We start from the raw sequence: 27,654 nt of genomic DNA on the forward strand, positions 1-27,654 counted from the left end.
TGAGACATAATTCATATTTCTGGAAGTATAGGCAATATCATATATACCCTGTTGACAAGTTAACATCTAAAACTTGAAAAAATTATATTTATGTATTATACATTTTGCATACAATGTGTTTACATGGTTACATGTAATATTGTTATGGTGTAGTGACTTGCAAGTACCTGCAAACTATTAAACTTTTCATGCCAAGTGGTATAAGCGACGCTGGTCGCTATTACTGTAGCATTTCATCATAGTAGATTGTTCTGAGGCAGATAAGATTGTACAGAAAGTATTTTCCAAAAAGAGATAGGAGCTTGGAATTTGGCACAAATTTTGCCAATGTGTAATATTTAGCGATAAAACTAGTATCCACACAAAATTCAAGATGGCGGTAATTAATCGAGATTGTCGTTCAAGGCATTATTTACCATTAGTGCACATAAAACAAAAACCCAGCTTTACTTAATTCCTAAAACTAGTTCTAAACTGTGAGTTAGGGATAGATCAACTAATGTACAAACGTAAATCAGTATAATTAATGCTAAATATTGTTAGATATACTAAATAGATCTGATAAGAATGTCTTTTTATATACTAAATTGTTAACAGTTATCATGGTCATGGTTTCTTGAAAAGAGATGGTGTTATCTCCGTATGTTTTAGGCTTTATTATAATTTATTTTACATGGTAGAATGTTTTGTGATACAACTAACCTGCACATATAAATCGAATGTGATATCTCTCCCAATGGTAAACAATACCTTTAGTGTGTTGCGTGAAAGTTAAATCTCAACTTATAACTTATAATTTGATATATTTTGTTCAATCTTCTTATAATTCTGTCTGTCATGTTTCTATACATCCGAACGATATTGTACTATATGTAAACCATATCGAGGGTCTTTTTTTTTTGGGGGGGGGGTGGGGGGTGGAGCTCATTCCAGTGTTTGGGTAAGGTCCAATCTTTGATAAAAAAGAAATGCTTCTATATCAAAGATATGCTTTTTTACTTGTATGTTACTCTCCTGTTGTAGAAACGTGAATGATGATGGTACAATATGTGTAGTAATGTCTGATCCGCAGATGACTTGAAAAGCCCTTCTGATCCGAACCCCCTCCCCCCCCAAAAAAAAAAAAAAAAAAAAAAAATCCGACATGGCGGCAATTTCTCAACTTTGCTCTTAAATGTGTTGTGCGAAATTACTTTTTCAGTATATTGTTCTAATAAAATTGTCCAAATTGATTATTCGTGCTGTATATTCACATTTACAAATAAGCATGCTGAAACTGTATTTACTGTTATCAGATTTTTCTTACATTGATTTTAGGCTGATTTCATGTGGGTTATAATGTCACAATCTGAACTTATGCCATTGGTAGATGCTTTCCCATAACATAGATATCAGGATCACTCGAGAGTGAAAATGTTCATTTTCATTCATTTTAGAGTGACCTCGGGGATCACTCGAAAAAAAAAAAAATTCGAACGCACGTCGGGCCACCAAAATGTCAGAAATGAAGAATTTGGTGGCCTGATCGTGCCACCGAAAAAGGTAAGATATTTGCCATTGGACCACCAAAAATAAAAGTTAGTGTGGGGCCCTGCCTAAGGTCACTCTAAAATGAGTGAAAATGAACATTTTCACTCAAAAGTCACTCCAATTTCACTCTAAATTCACCGTTTTCTGTTATTCACTCCTCACATCAAAAGTAAAAACTTCCATTCGATTTGTTTTTTCTTTTTTCGGAGAGTAGAATATCACTGATTTTAAAAATGTGTCCATAAAAACCTAAGACGGTTTAAGATAGCGCAACAGACAAAATTGTATCAAAATCGAAATAATACATTTAATTTGGCGCAATGCACTACGTCAACTTTGATGGCTGTCATCTTGATTTTTTTTTTTTGAGCGGTTGATCTAAATTCTGTCTTAAACTATCTATAACAAGATTGGTGCCAAGTTTCAAGCTACTACCTCTATTTGAAATTCTTTTTTGGCTTCATCTCATCTGCTTCAGAACAATCTACTGTGAAATAATAGCGATCAGTATCACCTGAGCTACCACTTGGTATGACAAGTTAGTTTGCAGGTACAAACCCTTGTTTGTCAAAGAAAATGTCTGCATTTGCCAAGACTACTACACGCACCACTGGCACTGAAGCGCCAGTGCCAGTGGTGCGTGTAGTAGTCTTGGCGCGCGCAGACTTTTTTATGACCAACAAGGTCTTGGTCACAACTAAAGTGGCCATTTTTTACGTAGTGAGTTTTGAAGTTTGAGACATTATAACTCCTGAACCGAAAATGGTACTGACCCCTAATTTTCTCCAAATATTAATTATATGTCAAACAAAATTCTTGAAACGTTTCAAGATAATTCTTCAGTCTTTCTCTGATTTATGCTGAATCAAGCATTTTCATGATTTTCCTTTTTTCAGAAAAATATAAAAAAATGAGTGTTTTTTCCTTAAAATCTCAATCCAATTATCACAATAACCCACAAAAGTGGTATCAACTTGTAGAAAATTTTATTCTCTGTCATATGACATCACATTTGTTGAAATCTGATGTTTCTATCGAATTCTATCATTTGAATAACAAATTCAGTAAATATGGCGGCCATCTTGGACGCCATCTTGGATTTGGAGGCTTTCGCAACAAATTTTTTGAGGTAGACCAGTGGAATATTGTTTGTTACAATAAAAACTTGAAAATAAGCATGGTCTACTTAGTTTGTAGAGAGAGTGCAACTCGACCTCTGTTTTTAGCTTTTGGCCCCCCGGTTATCAGTACAGGTGGAAAGTAAATGATTATCAACTGCATCATTGTCATATCAACAAAGATGACTATGGGAATTGTTTATCGCAAGAGAAAACGTTGTCAAGTATTTCTTTGCTCACGATCTCACGAGCTCCGTTTTCCCGATGTCTGTGTATCTGCAGCTGACATGATAAACTTGGAAAAATAGCTGAGCTCCGACATTCTGACATTGTATGTTAAGTAGTTTAAGGCGTATTTTGTTCCAAGTTCATCGTTTATCTGCCGGCAACGAGGGAAAGCCTGGGTGATAAGTGTCACTGCCCGGAAAGCAGTAGTCTATGCAAGGAGGTTTTACACATGGAGTTCCAACTGGCTGTAATTATTCAAACGGTTGTCAGATATCTATGATGTACAAAAGAATTCCACAGGTGCACTTGTGCCTTTGATGATCGATACTCGACGCCGCCGTCTTGCTGAGCAATCTGAAGATTCATTTTGAACGTTATCATAATGTTGGCCATTATTCATTGAAGTTCAAGTTCAGGTTGATTTATTTCACTTCCAACAAACAAATAAGAAATACAACAAAAAAAAAACGCTCATATACACAGACGTCATGAAATCAGTACCACAATGCGATGAACAGAATAGCATTGTAAGAAAAATATAAGTAAATTATCAACAGAGATACAAATAACTGTTACGTCACTGTGGTAAATGCATAAACGATATTGCTGGAAATGGAGGGGACTGCTAAAAAGCAGAGCTTGTAGAATGCAGTCCCCTCATAGAGAAAAAATTGCAAAACAACAACAACAACAACAACAACAAATTTCCCTAAGCGGTAGCGAAAAAAAACCAAACAACCAACCAACCAAACAAACAAACAAACAAAGACAGAGTAATACACACATACATGCACACATACGGACGCACATTAACAAACACATGGCGGCTCTCTTGTAAGGAAACAAATTGATGAGAGTATAGAAAGATATGAAGATACAGTAGTGAAGAAGGTAGTAAGTCCGAGGTGGACAAGGGGGGGGGGGGGGGGGGGGGGGGGGAGGAGGGGAGAGGAAAATGGTGGGTCATAACCAGGGCACTGGAGGCACAGAAGCACGGGCTCGTTGATGAAGAAAGAGTAGTGAGAATAACGAAGCAACAACAACTTTGAAAATCAACAGTAAAAAAAGAAAAATGAATTATGCTGCGTACGAAGTTTTTAGATGATTCTTTAACTTTAAAGAAAATGTATAAAAACTTAAAGATTCTTTTATATTATTATCCAGAGAATTCCAGAATTTTGGTCCAGAAAAGGAGAATAAAGATTTTGCGAAAACCGTCCTAGTCAAAGGCAAATGATATTCATGGGATTGACGTGTTGGATATGCATGAACAGTTTCATTCTTTAAAAAATGGAATCAAACACAAGGGGGAGAGAATGGTTGGTGAGTTTATACATGAATTGTCCTAATTGCAAACGATAAAGATCATGAATTTTCAAAATATTATTTTCGTGGAATAAATTATTAGTATGACTTCTCCACGATTCGTGACAAATGATACGAAGAGCTTTTTTTCTGTAATAATGATATTCTTTCTGTATAAGTAGAAAAAGTGTTTCCCCATGCGAGTATCCCATAATTGAAGGTAGTATCAAAGTAGAATATAACATAAAAAGTACATTTTTGGGAAGATAAAATTTAACTTTGTATATAACACCTATATTCCTTGAAATAACACGACATACAGAATCAATATGCGAACCCAAGGTAAGTTTATTGTCCAGGATGAAACCTAAGAATTTGATGGAGGAAACTTTTTCTATAACCGTGTCTTCCAAGAAAATATTTCTCGGTAAATTTTCCAGCGAATTACTGAACAACATGCATTTAGTTTTTTGCAAATTTATTGATAATTTGTTCCCTCTTATCCACTGAAGTAACTTCATTAATTCACTATTTAGAATATCAATTAATCGATCAGAATCAGAATCAGACAAAAACACATTGGTATCATCCGCAAATAATAAGAAAGAGAGGATGTTTGAAGAATTTGACATATCATTAACATAGAGAATAAATAAAAGGGGACCTAGTAAGCTTCCTTGAGGAACACCACAGTTAACATTTTGTATAGTCGATGCATGTCCGTTGATAAATACAAACTGTTTTCGATTAGTAAGGTAACTCCTGAACCACTCCAAGGCCTTTCCTCTGATACCATAATGTGATAATTTGTGAAGTAGTATGCTGTGGTCTATGGTGTCAAAGGCCTTGGAGAGGTCCAGGAAGACTCCAATAGACCCCAATTCATTAAATGAAATGAAATTTCACTTAATGATAAAGCATGTAAAACAAAAGTCAATTCCGTCCAGAAATTTGCGCAAAAGTGTAAAGTAGAGCTGTATCATGTGAAAATGTTTAAAACTGTACCATCCTGGATAGCTGGTTTTATCACTTTTCCGTTTAATTTCCACAAATGAAACTAATATGGAATAATCTTCAAGTATAATTCTTTATTGACAGATATATCAGATTAGTGCCCGGGTATGCCCAGTCGAGTAATTTTCATCTTTATTTCAGCATTGTTTGCTCAATTTCTATTCGCGCATCCTTGTGTCTGTACCACCTACCTTTTATATGAAGGGATAGCGAAAAGTAATTACCATCACAAAGACATATTATCTTCCTTAGAAAGTGGCTGGTGATTATGTAATGAGACACGAGTCAATTGTCTTCGTATCTGCGCGGCAGATCCTGTTTGGCACATGCTTCAAATATTTCTTAGTGGCGGCATCAAACGTGGGATCAAAAGGAATAACACCGTTGTCACTCCATCTCTAGAACCCCCTTGGTCTATGACAGGTTCGATTCCCGCTGGTTCATTTTCTCATGTTTTTTTTTTTTTTTTTTTTTTTTTTAAATGTAGACCAGCAGTTGCGATCTTACAAATATCCCTTGTACAGAGGGCAGACAAATTGAAGAAAAATCATAACATTTATATTATTGTCATGAAAATTTCTTAACATTTGAAGCAGCCGATGTTTGGAATCTAAGCTTGCATGATTATCTGGCGAAATATGAGATATCAATCTATCAATGGTTTTCCTTGGTTTAATCTTGAATGTGGTAGTGCTCTTCGTCACAATTTGATAAAATATGCCTCCATGAAGTGGCGATGATTAATTTTGAAGTAGGCCTAATAATGATATTGGAAATTACCTCTTTTACATTTGTGCCAAATTGTAGAATATTTAGCTGTAAAAATATAGAAACTGTGCAGTATGGTACAAACTGCTCTATTGGGTTTATAGGAGAGTGCCTTACTTGAGGGTCAAAGGGCCCAGGACTGTCCCAGGAGATGAATGACGGGTCCACACTTGAATCCCATTGTATTCTGATGGCTGGTCCCTCCAGAAGCTAAAAAGCTAAAACAGCACTATTATACGAAAAAAAAAAACACGCACAAAATCGATTTACGCAATAAAATCCTACGTGATTACATACCATAGCTCACTACAAAGATAAGCACTGTCTCCTAAGGGAGTCATTAACTCTTCATCTCTAGATTCATCCCTAAAGTGCACTCATTGAGAAGAGAAACTTGACCACCACTTGTACTTTCCATTTGGACACTGACTTTCCTCCCCTCGATGACCACGTGTGAACTTCGCGCTATTATGAGCTGTAACGTGTCCGGTCAAGGCCTGTATACCGAGTATTGAACGAATTGTTTGGCCATTTTGTGTGTGACCTGCAAAAATTAAATTCAAAGTTCGAACGCAATCAATAAACCGAATCAATCTTTATTCTTTGAGATGATCATTGGCGATTTGAAATCAATCTTATCTTATGTAATACAGGCATTGCTTCATGAACTGGGGTTGGAATTTTAATGGCACAGTTGATTATTTAAAAAAAAAAGAAGGAATGTAGGCCTACTTACGTGTGTGTGAATGTGATGTAACATGTGTGATAGTTTGTGTTGTGTGTTATGATAGTGTGTTTGTGTGCGTTAATGGTGTGTGTTGTGTGAAATGATGTGGTATACTATGTGTGATGGTGTGTGTTTTATGTTATATGCGTGTGTTTGTGTGTGTGTGAGTAATGGTTTGCGTGTATGTGTATGTGTACGATGTGTGTGTTGTTTGTTGTGCGTAGAAATACATTTCACCATGATGTTGCCTGTCGGATGTGTGTAAAAAGTTAAACGCCAACTTCCCATATCATTCTCAAACCTGAGGAAGGCTTATGATAATTGGAGACAATGAATGTCTGGCTAGATAAACCAAGATGCAATCGAACAAGCATTGTAAGTAAACAAAGCAATGACCAATCGTATTTTTGCTTCTCATGATATGTTCATAGTGTAAATACTGAAGCCTCACTGTCATTGCGAAGACATCCCATCCACATTCTTACACTCCTTGTCCATATCGAGTCAATTAAATAGTAGCAATAACCCCTGCACGATACATCGCAAGAAGAAAGAGAAGGCAAAGAAAAGACCAAGAATATTTTTGATTATGAAAAAATACAGTTAAAGAAATTGGTCAAAGATGAAGCAGATTGAACGCGAAGGGAGGAGGAGGAGTAAGAGAAGTATCTTAAAAAGATGCTCATTTTGGAGCAGCGGGCCGCTTCACATAATAGAGGATTCCGCCTTAAGTAGCACATCTGTTCGTCAAGCCCCATCGATAAAATCGATTGACAAGAGGGATACCCAGCATGTCAAGACAGCCATACCACGTGTCACTGACGTCACAATACCACCCATGAGACTAGTCAGGGATGACTTATGATTGTCAAGAAAAGCAACGCCAAATAGATTTAATATCAATTGATATCTTCCTGCTTGTCTTGGTTGTTGTTTCATTGAACCTGAATCCCCCTTGCGTATAGCATGTCATTAAGGAGAAAACTAATTGGGATGATGAAAGATGAAATCGCAGTCAAAGTACCCCATACCTCCACCCAGCTGACGCCGAGCAAATCGTCAATGATGCATACAAATCAATGTAAAAGCGCATTCATACGGGAAGTAGATGGATTCGTGGTCAGGTACTGTGCTGAGAATTGGTCATGTGGCAAGGTTTCTCTCTCTCTCTCTCTCTCTCTCTGTGTGTGTGTGTGTGTGTGTGTGTGTGTGTGTGTGTGTGTGTGTGTGTGTGTGTGTGTGTGTGTGTCTCCCCCCTCTCTCTCTCTCTCTCTCTCTCTTTCTCGTGTCTTTCTTCTCTCCAATAAAAAGACATCCTCTCACTCCGCCCGCCACTCCGCTGAGACGAAAGTTAGTGACTGTAGGAATGCACTAATTGTATGACCATTCGTCAAACACGTACGACCATAAAGGGTCGCCCTATCCAAGATTAACCGAACTGCTATTAGCATCTAATGAATACAAATTAGGCCGTTGTCTTGTCTGCTGACGCAGCTCAATAGTAAATCACGGCATTAAGGGTTTTCACGTATTTTTGTTTAAAATTCTGGAAAGGCAAACGCTTTTAGTAGAATATATACAAAAAGATCAGTGTTAGTGAGATTGGCATAGACTTTAACCTCGGAACTGCTGATGACTCTTAAACGATATTTACAGATACCAACTTTCCAAGAAACGAGTTGTAAATTGTCATTTTGATCATTAAACATTGGGCTATATCTGCAGAAGTTAACGTTCCAGGGACAATTAATAAAAAAAAGAATTGTCGAACAATTTGTATTGGCGTATGACTGTGGAAGACTTTATCTGAAGTACCTACCATCGGTATTTCAATGGATGTGTAGCAGTTATCTTGCTTCGTGCAGTGCATAGTTACAAAGGAAGAGTAACTTTTTTTTCTTATTCTCTAAGTGAAATATGAAGAAGAAAAAGTGTTAGTTGATGAGAATCGTGAAATCGAAGACGACAGAGGGAAACATTGTTTGATTTGAGTCGCCGCTTCGTTTCAACTCGGTTTCATGTCCAGGGAAAGAACGGTAGAGAGTCTTCGTGAATCTAATACGATTTTGTCATCAACAAATCTTGCCTCTCCACCAGAATACAAAAGAGTGAAATGACATTTTTGAATGCAAGAGAGAGATCCAGCGGCCATCTGTCACGCTGATACAACATGTGAGCTGAAATCACGGCACACGAGATCGACAAGAAGGAGAATGAAATGGTACACTCGGGTATGCCACACAAAAACCGAAATACGAGCTTTCTTTCTCTTTAAGCTCAACGAGACTTGCATACAATATCTTCAGATCTAAGGCTGACGAGAACACCGATACGATCAAAATCAACTTCTCTCCTCTTGGCACAGCTCTGGGCTAAAAGTGGACACAGGATTTTCAATTTATGTCATGATACTGACCTTATTCTTAGAAAATTGATACTTTTTATTAATATGCATTACTTTAGCAGGTGTTTATGAATGATTATGATAACAATTAAGTACTACTTGAGAAGATCAAACGTGGTTAAATTTTTCTTAACGTTTTATTTAATTCTTATATAATGTATCTTTCTCCAATGTACGTCTACAGAATATGTGAGACGTATCATTGAGCTGATGAACGTACAGACGTGTGAACTAATAACTCACTGGCATTCCTATCGAGTGAGATTAATGCTCACGCACGGGCAACACAATTTGGCAGAGTCCTTCTCGAGTTCGAATCCCGTCAAGTGCCTACGTCCTTGAACAAAACCTCTTTACCCATCATGAACCCTCGACGCAGGTGTATAAATAGGAACCTAGCAACGCAAGGATGATAATAATGTCAGGGTGCTCTGGTAGAGCAATGGTAACACAGAAGAGGCTACCCTGGATAAAGAAAACCATAATATTCCTGCATATCGCTCAGTTTGTCATCATCCTCAGTAACTTGCGCCAGATCATGCTACCAGTGCGGAAATCATCAGCTTAATAGTTTCCGTTGACAGCAACAAACAGGAGCCCTCTACGGTAACCACCAAGATACCCAAGCGGGATGCTGCGATGACCTTTATTACTTATTTCTGCGATATGTTCCCTTTAACCAAGGAGTTCTTCATTTAATTTTGCTTTAAAGATAACGAATTATCCAGACGAGGCAAATGTTAGGTAAAAGATAAAGACGCACGTAATCAGAACAATAGTAAGTTCACGTCCTTGTACGTCATGTGACACCTGTTCGCACGTGATTTTTTTTTTAAAAATGCGCTGCTGTTTTTTTTTTCTGTTGTTCTTTCTCTCCTTGTTTCTTTCTTTGTGGTTTCTTGTATCTTTTCTTTTGTTCGGCTGCTTCCCTTGTCAGAGAGATCTTCATGACCAGATAGAGTCTTGTTTCTCCGGGGAAATCATTCTTTACTGTGGGGAAATCGTTCAGACTTTGCCCTTTCTGGTCCGTATACCTTACCCCGGTACATCTTTTCATTCCATTCCAAATTTGATTTTGCATGCACGTGAATAACCTTGAATTCCCCCCCCCCCCCCCCCCCCAAAAAACAAAAAAACAAACAAAAACAAAAAACAAAAAAACAAAAAAAAACCAAACAAACAAACAAACAAACAAACAAAAAAGAGAGAATATTTCCACCATGATACCCTTTTATATATTTTCTTTTGTAACTGCATTCGTAAGAAGCTTTTATTAGATTGAAATAGTGACCCCTCCACCAACCCAAACACCTTCAAACAGAAACTTTTTAAAGTGATGTGCTCCTACCACCTACGGAGAGTACAATGTACAATCTACGATAGTTCTGAATAATTTTATATCGATGGATTTTTTTTTTACGACTATACGACTTTAAAGGCATAATTTACCATTTGCAGATGAAATAAAAACCCTCCATAAGTGCTTCAAAATAGTTCTAAAATGTGAATTAGGGATAGAAACAACCAATGTAAAAATTTGAATTAGTATAATCAATGTAAAGTATTCTTGAATAAACAAAATGTGAACAATGGTTATAATTAAAAAAAAATGTTTTTATAGTAAGAACAATTCTAACTCTGTAAATCCCCTTCTTCGTATGAGTTACCTGCACTAATTTAATACTTATAAATTTATGGTCGAAATTAACTTTGAAGAATGTTATAAATTATGACTCCCATTTTCGGGCACTGAATTTCCACTTTTTCTTTCGGCTTGAAGCTCGCAGGTATACTCATACACCTTTGAATCCACCACAATATTTGTGTAATATTTCTCCATTGTTTTGCTGCACAACTGCTTTGCTGTATAAACGCCTCTGGTTTTGCCCCGAATCATTGTTATGATGCTTAGAGCTCTGTATCATTTACACTGTATATTTATTTTCATACCCTTTATTTCAGTTGAAATGATAATACAGTTATAGTACTTTTGTCTATTCTGTAATGCATATAACTGTGTGCATGTGTTATTTCAAATATTATTATATCATTTGGGCTGACCCTTGATATCAATATGTGTGTGCGTGGTCTGGTGTGTGTATGTGTGTATGCGCATGTTTGAGTATGTGTGCGTGGGTGAGTTAGTGTGCGATGCAAGCGCGCGTGTATTACATAGTTAGTCGAATTTGCCTAAAGAATATGACGTATTCGTCAACATAGATGTTGTCACTTTTATAATGATCTCTTTTCTTTTAGACATGATGATTATTTTTTTATGGTTTTGGAGAATATTACATTAATAATAATTAATATTTCATAGTCCATAGTTTTTTCTTTATATGAGCTCCCTCGTGGAGACGATATGAGGTCCCTTGTGGAGACATCATTATATATTTAATATTCTTGTTTAATATCTCTAAGATTTATTCTTTTTATCTTAGTATTGTCTGGGGCAAATTATTTGATGTAAAGGGCCCCTTTTTTTCTCTCTTTCTCTTCTTCCTTAAAAACAACAACAAAAATGTTTCCAGATTAAACCGTCTACAGTTACGGTTTATTGAGAAAAATAGGGATATCTCCTTATATATTAGGTTTTATTGCCAAGTTCTTATATGGTAGGATGTTTTGTGACAAAACTGACCTAAACATATGCATCAAATGTGATATCTTGAACATTTTTAAAATTAATGCTCCCAAACATGCCAAAGGTAAAGAGGACCTTTAAGTCGAGTGACGGACAGGTGCGATCCCCAGTCCCCAGCACCTCTCACGATCGCGTCATCACTATCTTGGCTTAACGCGCATAGTCGGCACCACCCCCCCCCCCCCCCCAAAAAAAAAAAAAAAAAACCAACCCCCCCCCAAAAAAAAAAAAAACCAAACCAAACAAAACAAAACAAACAAAAAACAAACAAACAAACAAAACAAAACAAAAAAAAAACAAAATAAAAAAAAAACAAACAAACAACAACAGCAAACAAACAGAAAAAACAAACACACACACCACACACACACACAACCAGCCCCCCCCCAAAAAAAACAAAACAAAACAAAAGACAAACAAAAACAAAAACAAAATCGAAAAAGGGGGTCCAGAACTAGACTATCTTATGGGATTGAAAGATGTCTGTAGATTAACATGTCACCGGGGAGTCTTCTTCATTCTTTCTGAGAAGCTTCCCAGCTTTTAATATAGGGAGTAGACTGACTATAGTCAGTGTATACACGTATGGCGTACGTTCAATAACAAAGAAGAGCTTGCTTCCATGACATGGTCATGATTATGTTACATCCTTTCTTTACATCTATGGTTTGTATCATCATTGATGTGATTATAATCATGACCAACCCATTGTAAGCATCGTTTTTATCACTTTTTATCACAATCAGGGGTTAAAATTATACTTAAGTAATGACTGATTAAAATCTCGACTTCTTCCACCAGTCTGCTGCCGCCAGCGTCAAGTGAAGCGATGCCCCTGGTCCTTACCGTGACGTCAAATCATTGGAACCAGGCAGCTCGCTGAGTACCACTGTCTCAAAGAGGTCACAGAGACGTCAGCATACTGAGACTAGTCAAGTGTCCAGTCCTCTGGGTTGGACCCGATCACGTGATGCGACAATCGTTTCGGTAAAACCAGTGAGGTGGGTCTAAATGATATCCATTCATACACACTGCTCAAGTATCTGGTACATACGTATCACGTGTTTAGTACTTCCAGTCGTTCGTATCATGGTGACTATTGTAATCACCAAACTTAGTGGGTTACACTGTTTCAGAAAAACTGAAAACTAGAGAGGTTTAGAAACAATTACAACAAAACAAAATCAATGAACAAAACAACAAGAAGCACCTTTCTGGAAGATGCATCTAGCAACATTCGCAAAAGGCTGTGTTTTTTTTTAATAAATTGGTCGAACAAATGTGTGAAGTGAGATTGTTACTAATAGAACCATGCCATGTATAACATAGCAACATAAATTATAAAGTGCTGTTATTCCCCCAAAAAACTGCCACTAGTAAATTCGACAAGACGTCAAACGCTCAGCATGAAAAAAAAAAATGGCACTGATGTAGAATAAGTACACACACACACACACACCATACCATAGAACATTTTTTACTGGCAATTGTCTGTCATCATTGGAAAGCTATCAAGATATCCATTGATATCAGACAGGATAAAGGAGAAAACAAAAAGAAAAAAACAGAAGGAGAAACAGAAAAGTAGAGAAAACTCTACGGAGAGACACTGCTATGACAAGGTCATGTAAGGCCTGTCATTACCACATGACTGTAATCATATCCGAACTGTTAAGAAACTTCTCTTGATTACATTTTCTCACCTCTGTCTGTTTAAGACATGAAGTTAAACTTGTGCAAATGATTATAGAGCTCTCGCCTGTAAACATTAATATTTCAGATTACTTTCTGAAGTAGTATAAATAATTACTTAAGAGTTGATCATTCTCATAGGATGAAATAAGACTTGGTCATCTTTTCTTTTCATTCCTTTTCAGTGCATTATAACCGGTACAAAGTAAGCCCTTTGTACCGGTAATCGTTCAGACATTTGTTTGTTGTGTTTTTGACTATCGTGTTGTGTAATGACACTGTTTCGCTTTTGACAAAATATCGTTACTAAAATATAAATGGAGTAATTTTTCTGAGGACTTTTTCGTCTGATGATCAGCTCACTGAAAGCTGTAAAAATTCACTGTTCTTATCATTCCTTCTGATTTTGCTGTTGTAACCTACAGTATTGCTCCTTTTCTCAAAATATGGTTGCAGGTCTAACAATAGAGACAGGCCAAGAACGAAGCTCGTCAACCGATTGATACAACCGTCACCTGACTGATAGACCAGTCACCTGACTGATACAACGGCCACCTGACTTTAAACAACCGTCTCTTCACTGGTATAACCGTCCCCGTGTTCACCGTGGCCACTGACTGTTTAAAGTAAAAAGTTAACAAGCAGAGTAAGACATTCTATTGCCAGGGCGTGACGATGTGATGACCTACGACATGTGCTGACTTGAATTCCTTTAGCATAGACGATCTTTTATTTAAGCAAAACCTTTTATAAAAACACACACACAGATTAGGTCCACATCAGGAATCTGAAATCAATTGTTAAGAATTTTACTGTGTTTATTGAAGACTGCCAAAGAATTGTTCAAGATGAATACTAGTGAGAGAGCTCTGCTCGATGACAACACGGACCTCCCCGATTTCACAGCCACAGAGCCAAACTACTCATTTCTCTGGGACTCTGTGTGTTCCTCGGTGGACCACACGTACCTGCCTAGCGCCATCTTTGTCGGCTTGCTAAGCCTCCTTGGTATCATTGCTCACATTGGCCTTCTGGTGATCACGTGCATGAACAAGTCGCTTCGTACGCCTTCCAGTCTCTTTCTCATCAGCGTCATTTGGGGGGACCTGATGTACCTTATCCTCCGGGCACCACTTATCGTTCGCAAACTTCTTGGACCGCTTTGCTGGAAAGGCAGCTTGCTATCCTGTAAAACTCATCTCTACTTTGAGGCTGTGACACAGTACGTCTGCATCCTCTCGCTGACGGCACTGAGTGTCGAACGCTACATGGCAGTGGTGCGCGGGTTGGAATCTCGACAAATTAACAGCAAACATTTCAGGATGATCGGAGCCGTTGGAACGTGGCTGCTTGCTTTAGTCTTGGCAATTCCTTCGGCTGTGATTGCACACGTATATACTCCGATGCGTATCTGCTCGAACACGAAATTGAATAACGCTTACGGCTTACTTTATGATATTTACGGTTTCATCTCTATGTACTTCATCCCATTGCTAATGATCAGTGTGCTATACATATCAATCGCTGTAACCTTGTACAGAAGCAGTCACATCATGCTGAACAATGCACGTCAGGACACCACCAATCGACGACAAACGTCACAACGCAAACGACTTGCGATTATCTTTGTACTCATTACCGTATCCTTTGCCGTGTTGTGGATGCCCCACTTCATATATCGTCTGTGGGTCCAGACGGAGTCCTTTCTTGGAAACGATTTGCCGCACAGCAAAAGCTTCGAAGAAATCGCCGCCATCTCCGCCCTGCTCAACGCCTCACTCGACCCCTACATCGTTTTTGCCATGAGTACAGTCTACCGAAAGAGTTTGTCGAAGTGCTGTCAAAAGCAGAGCGGCTACTGCTGTGAAAAGAGTGAAAATCACAACAGAAATAACCTGAACAGAAGTAGCAACTACCACAGGTCAAGTGTCACCATAATGACATCATTGAAAGCTTCGCAGAGTGCTTTCCCGCCTTTGCGTCGTAATTCACCATCTACTACCACTACTGATACTGCCTTGTGAAATTTGATTTCTCATCTTTATGACGAGATGTAAAAGTAATGAAGTACATTGCACTCCCGTCAAAATGAATGCGGTTATAACGAAATTATCGTTACGAGGTGAAAACTCAGTTCCCAAAATAATCATGTACATTATCTTTATGTACTTATCTGTTCGGATAACGAAAGAAAACCGCCGGTCCCGAGGACTTCGTTTAAACGGGAGTCCACTGTACTTTGCTATTGAGTCCCCATTGATTGAAAGCCATTTGTGTAAATACAAAATAATCGATCCAAATCTCATATATAATATAGTATTTTTTTTCTTTCTCAGGTGATGTAGGATTTAAATTAAGTAGATTATTACATAATCGGAAGTAAGCGCGGTGAGTTGTTAGAGAACAATGAAACATGTTATCTTATTTTTGATAATAAGAAGTGAAAACTGTGGTCACGTGTACATACGTGTAAAATAGTACATTATGTATTTACACACTAACATTGTGTATAGTGTATATAATGATATAATAATTATGTATGGTACACGCACACGTGTACATAATGGTATCAATAATACCCAAGTTTAGTATGACAAATCATTCGGTGGAATAACTAATATTAACATTCGGAAAAGGGCAATGAAATTATGTTATATGAGCTCAAATTACCATGGATTCCATCGTAATATGTCAGTGGGCTTCGACGGATTTTGCGAGAGTGATACTTTTTTTTTTTCAAAGTAGAACATCAATCCATCTTTTAAGGAACTTACATGCAAATGCAATCAAACTAATCGAAGTCGATAGCTATAAAGATTCGGGAGTTTGGCAAGCTGTAAGAAATTGTAATATTAGTCGCAATGGAGTATGCAAATGAACTGGAGGTCCTAACGGCATACGTCTAGACATCTTCACGGACACAAAGAGAACTCTTACAAAGGTCAGTTCTTTGAGGAGGGATCAGATCCCCAAAACCTTAAAAAGGGGACATTCCTTCCTGATATTATGTTCCTTTGCATATTAACAGAAAAAAAAAAAGATATTGAAGTCAGTCAGTGCAAATAAAAAAAAATGAACATAATACACACACACACAGACACACAAGTTAAGAGCTGTTAAAAAAAAAGAAGTTTAGAGTGTTTGAAAGTGACGTAGGTGTTCGGCAGCTTTTTATTCGGTTTGTACACAAGAAGTCACCAATTTTCATTTTTCTCGAGACAACAAGAAAACAATTTTCTCAGAACTGTTCGTGGCATAATAAGAGTGTTAAATTTTTGCACATCTTACTCAAAGGACAAGTTTAGACTGTGCCCAAATATTTGAGAACAAAAATGAAAATTAGTGAAATTGTGCTTACAAGAGAAAAGGAGAGCTGATAAACACTTACTTCACACAAACTTACCAACACTTTGGCGACAGAGATAGAGTGTCCTCAGGAGCATCTTTCAGTTGACATAATACACAGTGGAAACTCGATATAATAAGAGATCTGATATAACAAAATTCCTGATATAACAAAATAATTTCTCCCGTCCAAATGAATGTATTTCTTTTGTATTGCTTATTGACTACTGATGTAATAACAAAATATCTGAAATAAAGGAACAATAAATGTTTTGGTTCCAAGGATCTCGTTATGATCAAGTTTTCAATGTACTACAAAAAAAACATTTGGATACCGAGGGCTTGTGGGGTGTCAATGTGGTCAATTTCGTAATCATATATTATTTTCTACACTTTCCACCACCAATGCAAGGTTCACTATCGTGTTGGTGGCTGTTTCGATTTTGCAGGTCTGCATACAGTCAAGAACAAAAGAAGTTTGGGAGCCGAAATGCAAATCTCGTTGTAGACGTCCGTGCCTTCACAGCTCTTAATAAACAAGACCCACAGGAGATCTCGCCAGATGAAAAACCTCCGAACTGCTCACTAGCCTGTGAAAATCAAAGACGATACCCCAACCTGCATTCATGAACACAGAATGTATGAAACCGTCAACCTGCTCTGGGGACAAGGAAGTGTCCAGTAAACTTGCCAAAGACGGATCTCGGTTAGCAGACTGTAGACATGGCTGTAAGGACTTCGGACACTGTGTAAGGCACATTAAGCTGTCTGCAGACTGACATTGTAGGACCAACCTGACATTGACCAGTAAGGCCTACCACGACATGGCCAGGGGGTGCGAACAGTTACGAACGTCTTAAGAACGACTGGTGATCATTTCTGATGTGCTATACTTATCAGAATTTCAATAATTCAGCACAAGAACTGATCACCAGTCGTTCTTAAGTCGTTAGTAACCTTAAGAACAGCTTTATGAAACACCCCCAGGTCATCCTTACTGCTACTGTCCTATAACAATCTATGATAAACAACTCAAAACAGTGACTCAGATTAAATTCCGATGCCCCTTATGGTCATGGGCTCTATATCCTAGAACAGATTTGGCGAAACAGAATTGCTTTGCATGCCGAGCCTACACGTCTGGCACCGAGGCTCATATTATCATGAGAGCCTTAGATAATGGTATACCAGGGAGGTGGAAGACTACTACCTCCCTAGGTATAGACATACACAAGCAGATCACCTCAACGCCATATTACAATAAACTTCGTTAATCGCCGAAAATTAATCCAAGTTTTGCAGACGACTATGGTGCGCCATTTGCCACTGTTTGCCCAATAATTCTGAAAAAAAAAACCCACCTTGTTTATCCCCTAAGAAAAAGACGGAAAAAAGCTTGTTTCTCAGTCGATAAACCAAGTTTTTCGAGAGAAATTCTGTGTATCGAGACAAAAAAAAAGTGTATCGACATACTTTTTCAAGCAAAAAAACATAGTATATCGTAAAAAACGACCGATAATCTTTTTATTTTTCTTAGGGGATAAACTAGGTTTTTCGGAATTATTGGGCAAATGACGCGCCATAAGCGTCTGCAAAACCTGAACAAGGCGCGGAAGAAGGCCAAAAAAGAAAGACAGAAAGACAGAAAGAAAGAAAGAAAGAAAGAAAGAAAAATCGACCCATAATTTCCTGTAACTGCCCGATTTGTGGATGCCATCTCACAGACTGAATCACTGACGTGTTAACGACTGACCTCGGTCCACTATTACAGTATTGTAGACTGACGGGAAGAGTTATCAGACATTACCGTTATCGCCTTGCCAAACTTACGTTATATCTTTAAACCGAGTTTACCATTTTGTGGAAAGATTGTACTTGAAAGATTACATAAATGTTACTTACTTCATATCAAATTTTCGCCCTCTCGGCTTGTATGTTGCAGTTTGTTAAACTCGAGCTGAATATGGAGTGGTACACTATGTCTTTTCAATGATTCAATGTGAATGTAACAGTTATGAGACTCCGTGATTTGAATTGTATTTTGGTCATTTCAACCAGACATTGAGTGTCCTGTTGGTTGACTCAGTACTAGGCATTGTAAGTGCGTTTAGAGTCATAATAGGGAGCTTTAGATTTTGACGCGCGGACGTTTGAGCCGACGCTTGCGCTGGACGTTCTCCTCTCCCCGCGTCGTGTGGAAAAGTAGCTTTAGATTACGCTGGGACGCAACGTATAAAAAATAAAATCGCGCCCCCATATGATCAGTGCATGAAGAAGCTCTCTACGTCGCAAACTGTGCGGACGTAAAAATAGCCCAGTACGCGTAGTAAACAACTCAGGCGACGCAAGCTAAAAATAGATTGACTTTACGCGCGCTACTGCGCAAGCTCAGAACATGTTTTTTTCCTTTGAACGTCCGCGCGTCTAAAATCTAAAGCTCCCTACTGACAAAAGAAAGAAAAACAGTCACATAATGTATTCAGCTAAATGATAAATACTAGAGTAGAAGTGTACGTCTTTTTACGTCTGAAATTATTGAAAGTATATGAGATGACGAGATGAAACACAGACAAAATCAACTTCATTAAAAGTTACTTTAGAATAGTTTAGTGCTGTCCATGTACTTAGAATACTCTTCGTATTGTTCATATTATGGATGCATGTTGTGCACTCAACTCTGACGTATTTAGAAACGTAAAATGATATTCGTTATTTTGTGAGATTAGCGGTCGAGACAATCTGCGAGTGTGGATAACGTTGCAACAATATGATTTCGAGCAATTAAGCACTTTACATTTACTTTATTAGTCCTATCAACTGTTATGTCCACTCACTGTCATTGTAAAACATACAGCACTACGTATGATGTACTTTTCGGTTCCATGGCATTTGTTCCTGCAACAATAATGCTCCCAAATATCTGCAAGCTAAAGACAAACATAAATTCTTCCCTCAAACATAATCCTAACCCTAATCCTAATCCTCCCATCAAACTAAACCTAAAACTCTATCACAACCCTAACCCTAAGTCCTTGGAGAAAAAAAGACCGGAGCAACTGTCGCAGGAACAAATGTCGTGTCACCGCACTTTTCAAACATCTTGTTGTGAAAAGCAATGGACAGATAAAACTGTTGTTATTTGTACCCCCACCCCCAGCACAGTCTCTTAACAGTGTCTATACGAAACGCTGAAAACACACGGGAGATTGTCTGGGGGATTTGTAAACGAGGAGGTCGCATTGAAAACCACTATCAATGTCTGCATATAAAATGCCGGCAATGCAACAACAGTATATCAAGGGGTTTTCCGAGTTTCGCATTCAACTTTTCTCCATCTATTCCTACTCAGTATTTTTGAGTTTTTTGTTACCTTTAAACTTTCTAAAGTGAAGGAAGTGCATATTTTATAGCTTTCTTTTTCCTATTAAACTCATAACAGACATCGACTAGCATAAAGAGCCGTCCTCTTACCAAGTGATAATGTTAAAATCAATTTTACAACTGCGCTCACTATTTGCCAGGCTTATAGTCACTGATTATGGGAAAGCCCAAAATACGTACCTATGTTGTTGATAAAGCACAGCCTGTCCTTCTGCTTGGTTTCTTTACATTGTTTTTGTTCCATCAATTTGCAAACTGCCTTCAGGAAATGTGTGCATAACATCAGTTCAAATCGGGAATTAGTTAAATACATAATTCCTCCTGTCGTATTATCAGCAATCGCCCCTTTTCATTTTTAAAACTGTTCTCATTGATGTAATTGTAGCACTCATTTTGTATGGTAATAGTGGCATTTTCATAATGTCTATTACTGTCATCTTTCTCAATTGTCATTATTTTTTTTTACTCTTTCATCACCGTCAACATTGTGATTTTCTTTACTATTCTTAGCTATCATCAACATCAATATCAACGTGTTTGTGTCACTGTCATTAGAGTCCTACTATAACTTACTATGCTGTTACCAATACAAATGATTTTTAGATAATGAAATGTTTATTTCGTGGACTAAATAGTTTTCTCAAACTTTTTGACCACTCTCGTTAATGATTTGCGGGTAATACTCCTGTAAGATGAATTGGAAAATGAAACTATTCATATCAAGAGAGTGCCAGTCCACATATAAAGTGAAGTCGAGTTTTTCGTATCAATCTTCTTTGCCAAACACACAAGAAAAATGTTCACAGACTTTAACACAAGCAGCTCAGACTACAGTCGCATCATCTCTCTGGTGTCAGACTAGTCTGGGCTCCGTCCCCTTTTCCTTGGTGCGACCAAGAGAGGGCGCAAATTTTCTGATTGCGATAATCGAGAGACTGCGCGCCCAACGAAAAAGGGGGTATTCGGGTATCGCAATCCTCGGGTGTCACGCCCTCATACGGCTTGTCGCGTACAATCACGGCTACGAGTAAAAAGAGTCCAGAAGCTAGACTAGCGTCAGACATGACTGGACCTATGACAGACACCACGTGGTGAGAGGAGATTCACTGCGGCAGCGGGTCCTCGTCTTGTCGGGGGAAATCTCCGTCCTGTCGGGGAATCCCCTCTTTCCACCCATCTCCGTGTCGGGGGTCAGACCAGGGAGGTGAGAGCCACCCCCCTTGATCTGACCTATTAGTGTATCACTAAAGAGAGTTACTAGGCGAGCCACCGACTCAATCACTACCCCCTCGGTATCACTAATTCCAGCAGCCTTCAAATTACTTCTTAATTTTGCTAGCACCAACAATCGCTATAGTGAAGCGAGCTGAAGCCACGATGGGACTTTCCCTCACCGATAGCTTGGTACTGTATCACCATTGACCTTATGTATCATGGAGCTTTACAACCCGTAGCTCCATGCTTTACCCTATCTTGATTGCTACATCTCCGGTAAAATCATTTATGACAGTGTCAAAAGGTTTCATGCGAGATGGGGCTGGGAATAGAAGAGGGGTGGTTATGTAGTATAAAAAGTGAGAAAATACATGCTGGGGTTGATGGGGTTGGGAATAGAAGAGGCGGGGTTATTAGTATATAAAGTGAGAAAATGCTGATTTCAGCTTAGGTATACAATGTGAATGAAGAAGTAATTGACACTTTCGTCATGCATCTATTATCCAGGGCACATGGCACTGATTGGACCGCTGTAGTGTAAACTGTTAGATAGATGTGTAACGAGAATCACAGAGGTCAAGCAGGAACTGCGGAACCGGGGCCTAACCCCACCCTCCCCCTTTAATAGAATAACAACAACAATGAAACCACTTAATCTTCTACATAAAAAGGTACAAATAACAAACATAAGGAATGTAATGATTTTCCTGGGGTTTCGCAGAAGAAAAAAAAAATCAGAGAAAAAGGGGGCTAGGGAGCATAATGTGCCCCGCTTGATCCCGCCGGGAGCACCCCCCCCCCCCCCTCTCACGTTCTGCGGTTCCTGTCACCTTAACATGCGCGAAGTAGATAGGCGTTTTCACATCAGCCCGATGTTTCGAAATAGCGCGCTATTTTCTGACTTGGGAAATTAAAAAAATATCTCGAGCTTGGATTTTTATCGGGCTGATGTGAAAACGCCTATGTCTGTAGGCGGTTGCTCAACAGTATACGAGGAGATAATTGAACACATGTACACATTATTCTGTCTAGCTCAAAATATATCTAGCATAAATACTTGGTATGCATCTCTTGCATTCATGTTCCGCACGAAGCATGCTAGTGTAATCTAAAGACGGCAGCGGGAGAAGTTTCCGTTTATTTTTTTTTTCATGGATGCTAATATTGGTTACAGTCGACGTCAATCAGTTATGAACGCTACAACTACTTAGTACCTGCACTGAGCATAAACAGAAACTAAATCTGTTTTATTGTCTTGCAACTTAACGCTGTTGTGAATCGACCTTTCCGTTATCAGTCATAACTGTAAAATACGTATAAGTTATGCGCTATGTTTGATTTCTAGCTTTCAATGAGTGATAATAATTATTTAGATAATCCTGCCAAGCTATGCATGAGGTTTAGATTTTCTTATCATTTTTATTGATTGTGGTATCAATGTAATGAATACACTAAAGAAAGTATAACACGTAGATTGTGTTTTCTTGATACAATCGTGACGGTGAAATACATCTTTTTGTTGATATTTCTTCGACTTACATTGTTGTATTTGTGTCATCATTCTTTGCAACCAGTTTACAAAAGAGGATAAAAAGAGAAGTGAGACATCTTTCTATCATATAACTTCACAAGTATTCAAGAGATATTATGGAAATACGATTGAATCAATAGTTAAATTTCAATTATTTTGATATCCTTGACAAGTCCGTGGTTGGAATTTACTCCACAAAGGATATAAAACGATTGCTTCTCTGTGTTTCATTTCTTTCTTACGTTTGTTTCATAACTACATTTTTTTTTGTGCTCTTCTAAAGATTACATTAAAAAAAACCTAAAGCTACTCAAGGATACAAACAACGTATTATGCGAAAAACTGTAGAGACAGTCAATATTATTTCATATCATGGGGATTCATTGTTGCTTGAAACGAAAACGGATAAAGCCAAAACAAGTTTCCCAAACAATCATGCCCGACGAACTTTGCAGGAGACATTCGAAAGAAGGAAATAATTGAATGGTAATCCAAATTAAATAGTAGAAAGAGAAATGCCTGCCAACAGGCAAAAACAAAACGAAGCAAAACAAAACAAAACAAAACGAAACGAAACAAGACAAAGCAAAGTAAAACAAAACAAAACAAGCAAACATAGTTACACTTATTACTTACAAACAAAACCGGGATTATTGTGCGAAGAAATTGTTTTCTTGTGTGTGAGTTGGTCTGTTTGAACATTCGAGCGCGCCCGTGCCTGACAGTGTATATTTTGTGCTTTTAAGTATTTTTTTCTTTGGAATGAAATGTGCGTGTGCGTGTGTGTGCATGTATGCAATAGTGAGACCAGGGATTGTATGGAAAAGGCGCGTTGATATCTAATAATTTGGTTTTAAAATGTTGCTGTTTTTTAAAAAAGGTGAGAAAGGGGCGAACAAAGTGAAGTAAGTGGGTGTGTTCAATATCAGTTTCAAAGCGTGCCCAGAGCAGGATAGAAGACCAACACAATTCATTTGGCTGCACGCAACCACGTCACAAAAGGGTGACTGCAATGTGGTCGCATCCTCTTTATGTTACGCTGGTATCGATATTATGCTATACGTAACCATGGTGACCTTCTGGTGTTTTAATGAATACATTAGCAAAAAGAATGTTTACAAGTTTTGCCAATGTTTTTCGCTTTATTTGCGTGCAGCCAGATTTTCATCGGCGCTTGGTTTAACATCGACTAATATGTAATGTGGAGATGGCCATATAGGCCGAAACAACAACAACAGCAACAACAACAACTAAATCACTTCAAAAAGATCTTAGTAATCTGTGATAAATAGAAACGCTCTCTTTGAAAAAAAAGCATAGCCAAATATTGATTTGATAATTTGATGGCACAATTTTTATACACCTTCCTCTAAATTCTAAACTTTTCACTCGACATGTATTTCTATTCTTCGGCAGAAAGCTCTCTTTGAGCCCTATAACAACACGTTGTGCGGCCGATAGAGGGCACAATTTTAGTTTTTTCGATCTGTCGCTCCTCTCCTACTATAATGCACCTGCGAAACATAAAGACTGGTCACAAAATTAATGCTCATTTTTAGTTCAACTAATGAGGTTTCGATACTTCCGTGCTTGCGTCAACTAAAGTAGGTAGGCTAATATACATCATTGCTTTAACCTAGCTCTGTTGAATGGACACAGCAGTGGAAGACGCGCTCACAATGTCACTCAATTGATTTTCTTTAAAATTTGTTCTCTTATCATAAATCTACGCGCTGATTTAGGTATTAGAAATACCTAATATTTAAGCGATTCGATGTTGAGTGTTTATGATTTTTTTCTTTCTATTTCTTTTTTTTTTTTGTTGAAGATGGAAAATGAAATGAAATGAAATGAAATGAAATGAAAAATCGTCCACGAAACTCTCTACAGTCTACAGGTCGCCGGCTTGCGTCACATGGACGTCACGAAGGCCCTTTAACAGTATAAACTATGTTCTATCCCAGTGACCTCTACTCGGAGGGTGTTCTTCCTTTCCGTTTCGTTATCAGAGAGCGTGGCTGCTGATGAAGGCAACATCCGCCTAAAAGATAAAGCAGGGCCGAAATATTACTGTCCCGACAAGTTTTGCCCGACGGCGGCTTGATAGGTCAAAACGAAAGTTGGAAAATCCGCCTATTGCGCCGGCCACTATTAATATAATTCAGGAGAGACAATAATATTATGAGCATGGAAATCCGGGGAGGTCCCCAAACAACACGTAAACAAGAGAGTACTGAATTGACTAACAGTGTTACGATGAATCAAGGAGATATCTCATGGATGCACAAAAAGGCTAATACCCTTGGCCATAAAACCAAGGAGTCACATTTACCAATGATCTTGCTGATGGGACCAATTTTATTTACCAATATTCACTGATTATCTCGACTTGAAAGACACTTTACGTTTTGACGCAGTCTTACGATTTCTCTCACAAATTCTTGGCCAGATACATTACATTACAGTACGATACATTACATTACTTTACATTACATTACATTACATTACATTACATTACATTACATTACATTACATTACATTACATTACATCACATTACATTACATTACATTACATTACATTACATTACTGTTCATTGCATTACGTACTTTATATTTGTAGTGACCTCTCAATCTGTTTTGCCTCCTAAAATGGATTTAAAGCAAAAACTTTTGGTTTTGAAGAGTTTGTTTGCAAAAAACCGATAAGTCCATTTTTGAAGATTTTGAAGTACGCTCTCTGTCATAAAGTACAGAATAATACCTTTTAAATGATATATTGGTCACTTCATATAAAGGTACATTTTTGAAGTTATGGTCAAAAGAAGCAAATTTTATTTATCATTCTCTTTATTTTTCTTGACCTTTAATCCCACATATCTCCATTATTTTGGCAAATACATGGACTTATCGGTTTTTGCGAACAAACTCTTCTTTTAGAATTGATTTTAAATAATAGTACATGCTTTAAATTCCTTATTCATCATTAGCTTTCACTTTGCAATCAAACAATGTGTACCCAAAATCTGTATAATCCTCTTACATTATGCTCTGCGGATGAAAAGGTAAAATAGATCGAATTGAATTGAATTGAATTGCAATTTATTATGGCCTCCAGTTCGAATTAATGATGTTTTGCCATGTTGAGCACGCCTCCAGATGACTATTCAAGCTTTGCATGGTCAGGAACATCCTTTGCAATCAAGGTATGCAGAAATGTTGATTTATTGTTAAACTGATCGTGATACAGGAGCTGTAGTGGCTCAGAGGATGAGAGCACGTACTATCAGTCACAAGGTTCCTGGTTCGAAACCCCGTGCTGCAGCGGTTGTGCCTCTACGCAATGCACATTATCCTCATTGCCTAGTCACGCTAGTTCTTCGGAGAGGAACTATAAGTTGTCGGTCACGTGGTTACTTGCTTATAAGCAATCAATTCGATTCATAATTATTGTCACTCACACTTCAATTTCGGTTTAGTTTAGTTTTTACATTTCTCAAATCATAAACAATACTTTGTGGTAGCACGAAATACATAACATGCAGGAAACACATCTCACAAAAATAAACAGTAAAAATTATTGTACATTAACGATCATTCTGCGATAATTCAGATGCAAAAGAACGCAGAGAGAGAGAAAAAAAAAACATAAAGGAAACCTACAAAAAGCTTAAGGTTATGGGAATTGTAGATTTCTAGGGAGATATGAGTTCTCAGCATTATGGGGGTCAAAAATGACTTGAAACTGACGAAAAGAGAATATTCATATAAGAATAGTTCCTGGAAGGAGCACGCTCGACGGTGAATTGACTAGTGTTTTTTGAAAAGCGCACTGTATCTACATGTATAAAGGCACATAACCAGATATTAATAGAATACTTAAAATATTGTGATTAATTTGATTTACAAATCGATAAAGCAGATCCTTCAAGTACTCATCATATTATGGTATGGTTGGTTGAAAGCTTAACCCAGTCAGGCATCTACACGTATTTTGCACGTAATTTTGCCTTTGACCGGTCATTAGTAAACCGTAATGACCGGTCATTATCACTTTCATGTACTTCACGTACTTTGTACATGTATTTACTGGCGAAAATGGCTGCCACATTAAAACGGCTATTTGAAATTCCTTTAATCAAAAAAAAAATAAATAAAAAATACAAGAGCTGTCAAGTGGATCTCGTCAAACGACAGGAATCTGTCCATCATTTCATAAAACAAATAACACATACAATTTTGTTCGGGCATTAGTATGATTGCCCACACTCAGTATTTTTTAAACAGTCCAAACTTCCTCGGCTATAGCTGCTCCGAAGGTACCTTGTGCAGGTAATTCTTAATTATGTGTAGTATTCATATAATATGAATGTTACTATGTAATATAGTAGTGTGTCAAATTGCAATAAACTCAGCATTTGCTATTGAAAGGACTATATTATAACTCGGAAAACAACTTAGTAGCGGAGTGAAGATAAAGTGCACTTTACCAGCATCTTCAAACCTGTCAACTTTTACCGATTTTTTTTTTTTTTTTGTCACAGGCAACCAGAAAGCTTTGCAGAACTTCCTCAATACAGCAACTACAAACGAAAATTTAATGAGATATGCTGCTTGTTGAGTTAAATCTTATACGACTTTAAAATATGATTAGAAGCGATAATTAACTTATTAGTCATGTGGCGGCAGATTGCAGAAACAAAACAACATGCACAGGTCTAGCAGGCATGTGTGACTTGAATTGCTCGTTAACAG

The 27,654-nt window shown here is 37.8% G+C and overlaps 1 protein-coding gene across 2 annotated transcripts in view; it reads left to right on the plus strand.

The window, feature by feature from the left end:
• LOC139721974 (gastrin-releasing peptide receptor-like) overlaps positions 1-15,454 on the plus strand; it is a 130,916-nt gene extending 115,462 nt beyond the window's left edge. For both annotated transcript variants that reach the window (XM_071633294.1, XM_071633293.1), the window contains exons 3-4: positions 12,540-12,739; positions 13,887-15,454. In XM_071633294.1, coding sequence (XP_071489395.1) covers positions 14,279-15,454 — 1,176 coding nt within the window. In that variant the 5' untranslated portion in view covers positions 12,540-12,739; positions 13,887-14,278. The remainder of the gene's footprint in view (positions 1-12,539; positions 12,740-13,886) is intronic.
• Positions 15,455-27,654: the final 12,200 nt, after the last annotated feature.

This window comes from Diadema antillarum, unplaced genomic scaffold (assembly GCF_040938485.1).
Source record: "Diadema antillarum isolate AM-2024a unplaced genomic scaffold, OU_Dant_1.0 scf00000153, whole genome shotgun sequence".
Classification (NCBI taxonomy): domain Eukaryota; kingdom Metazoa; phylum Echinodermata; class Echinoidea; order Diadematoida; family Diadematidae; genus Diadema; species Diadema antillarum.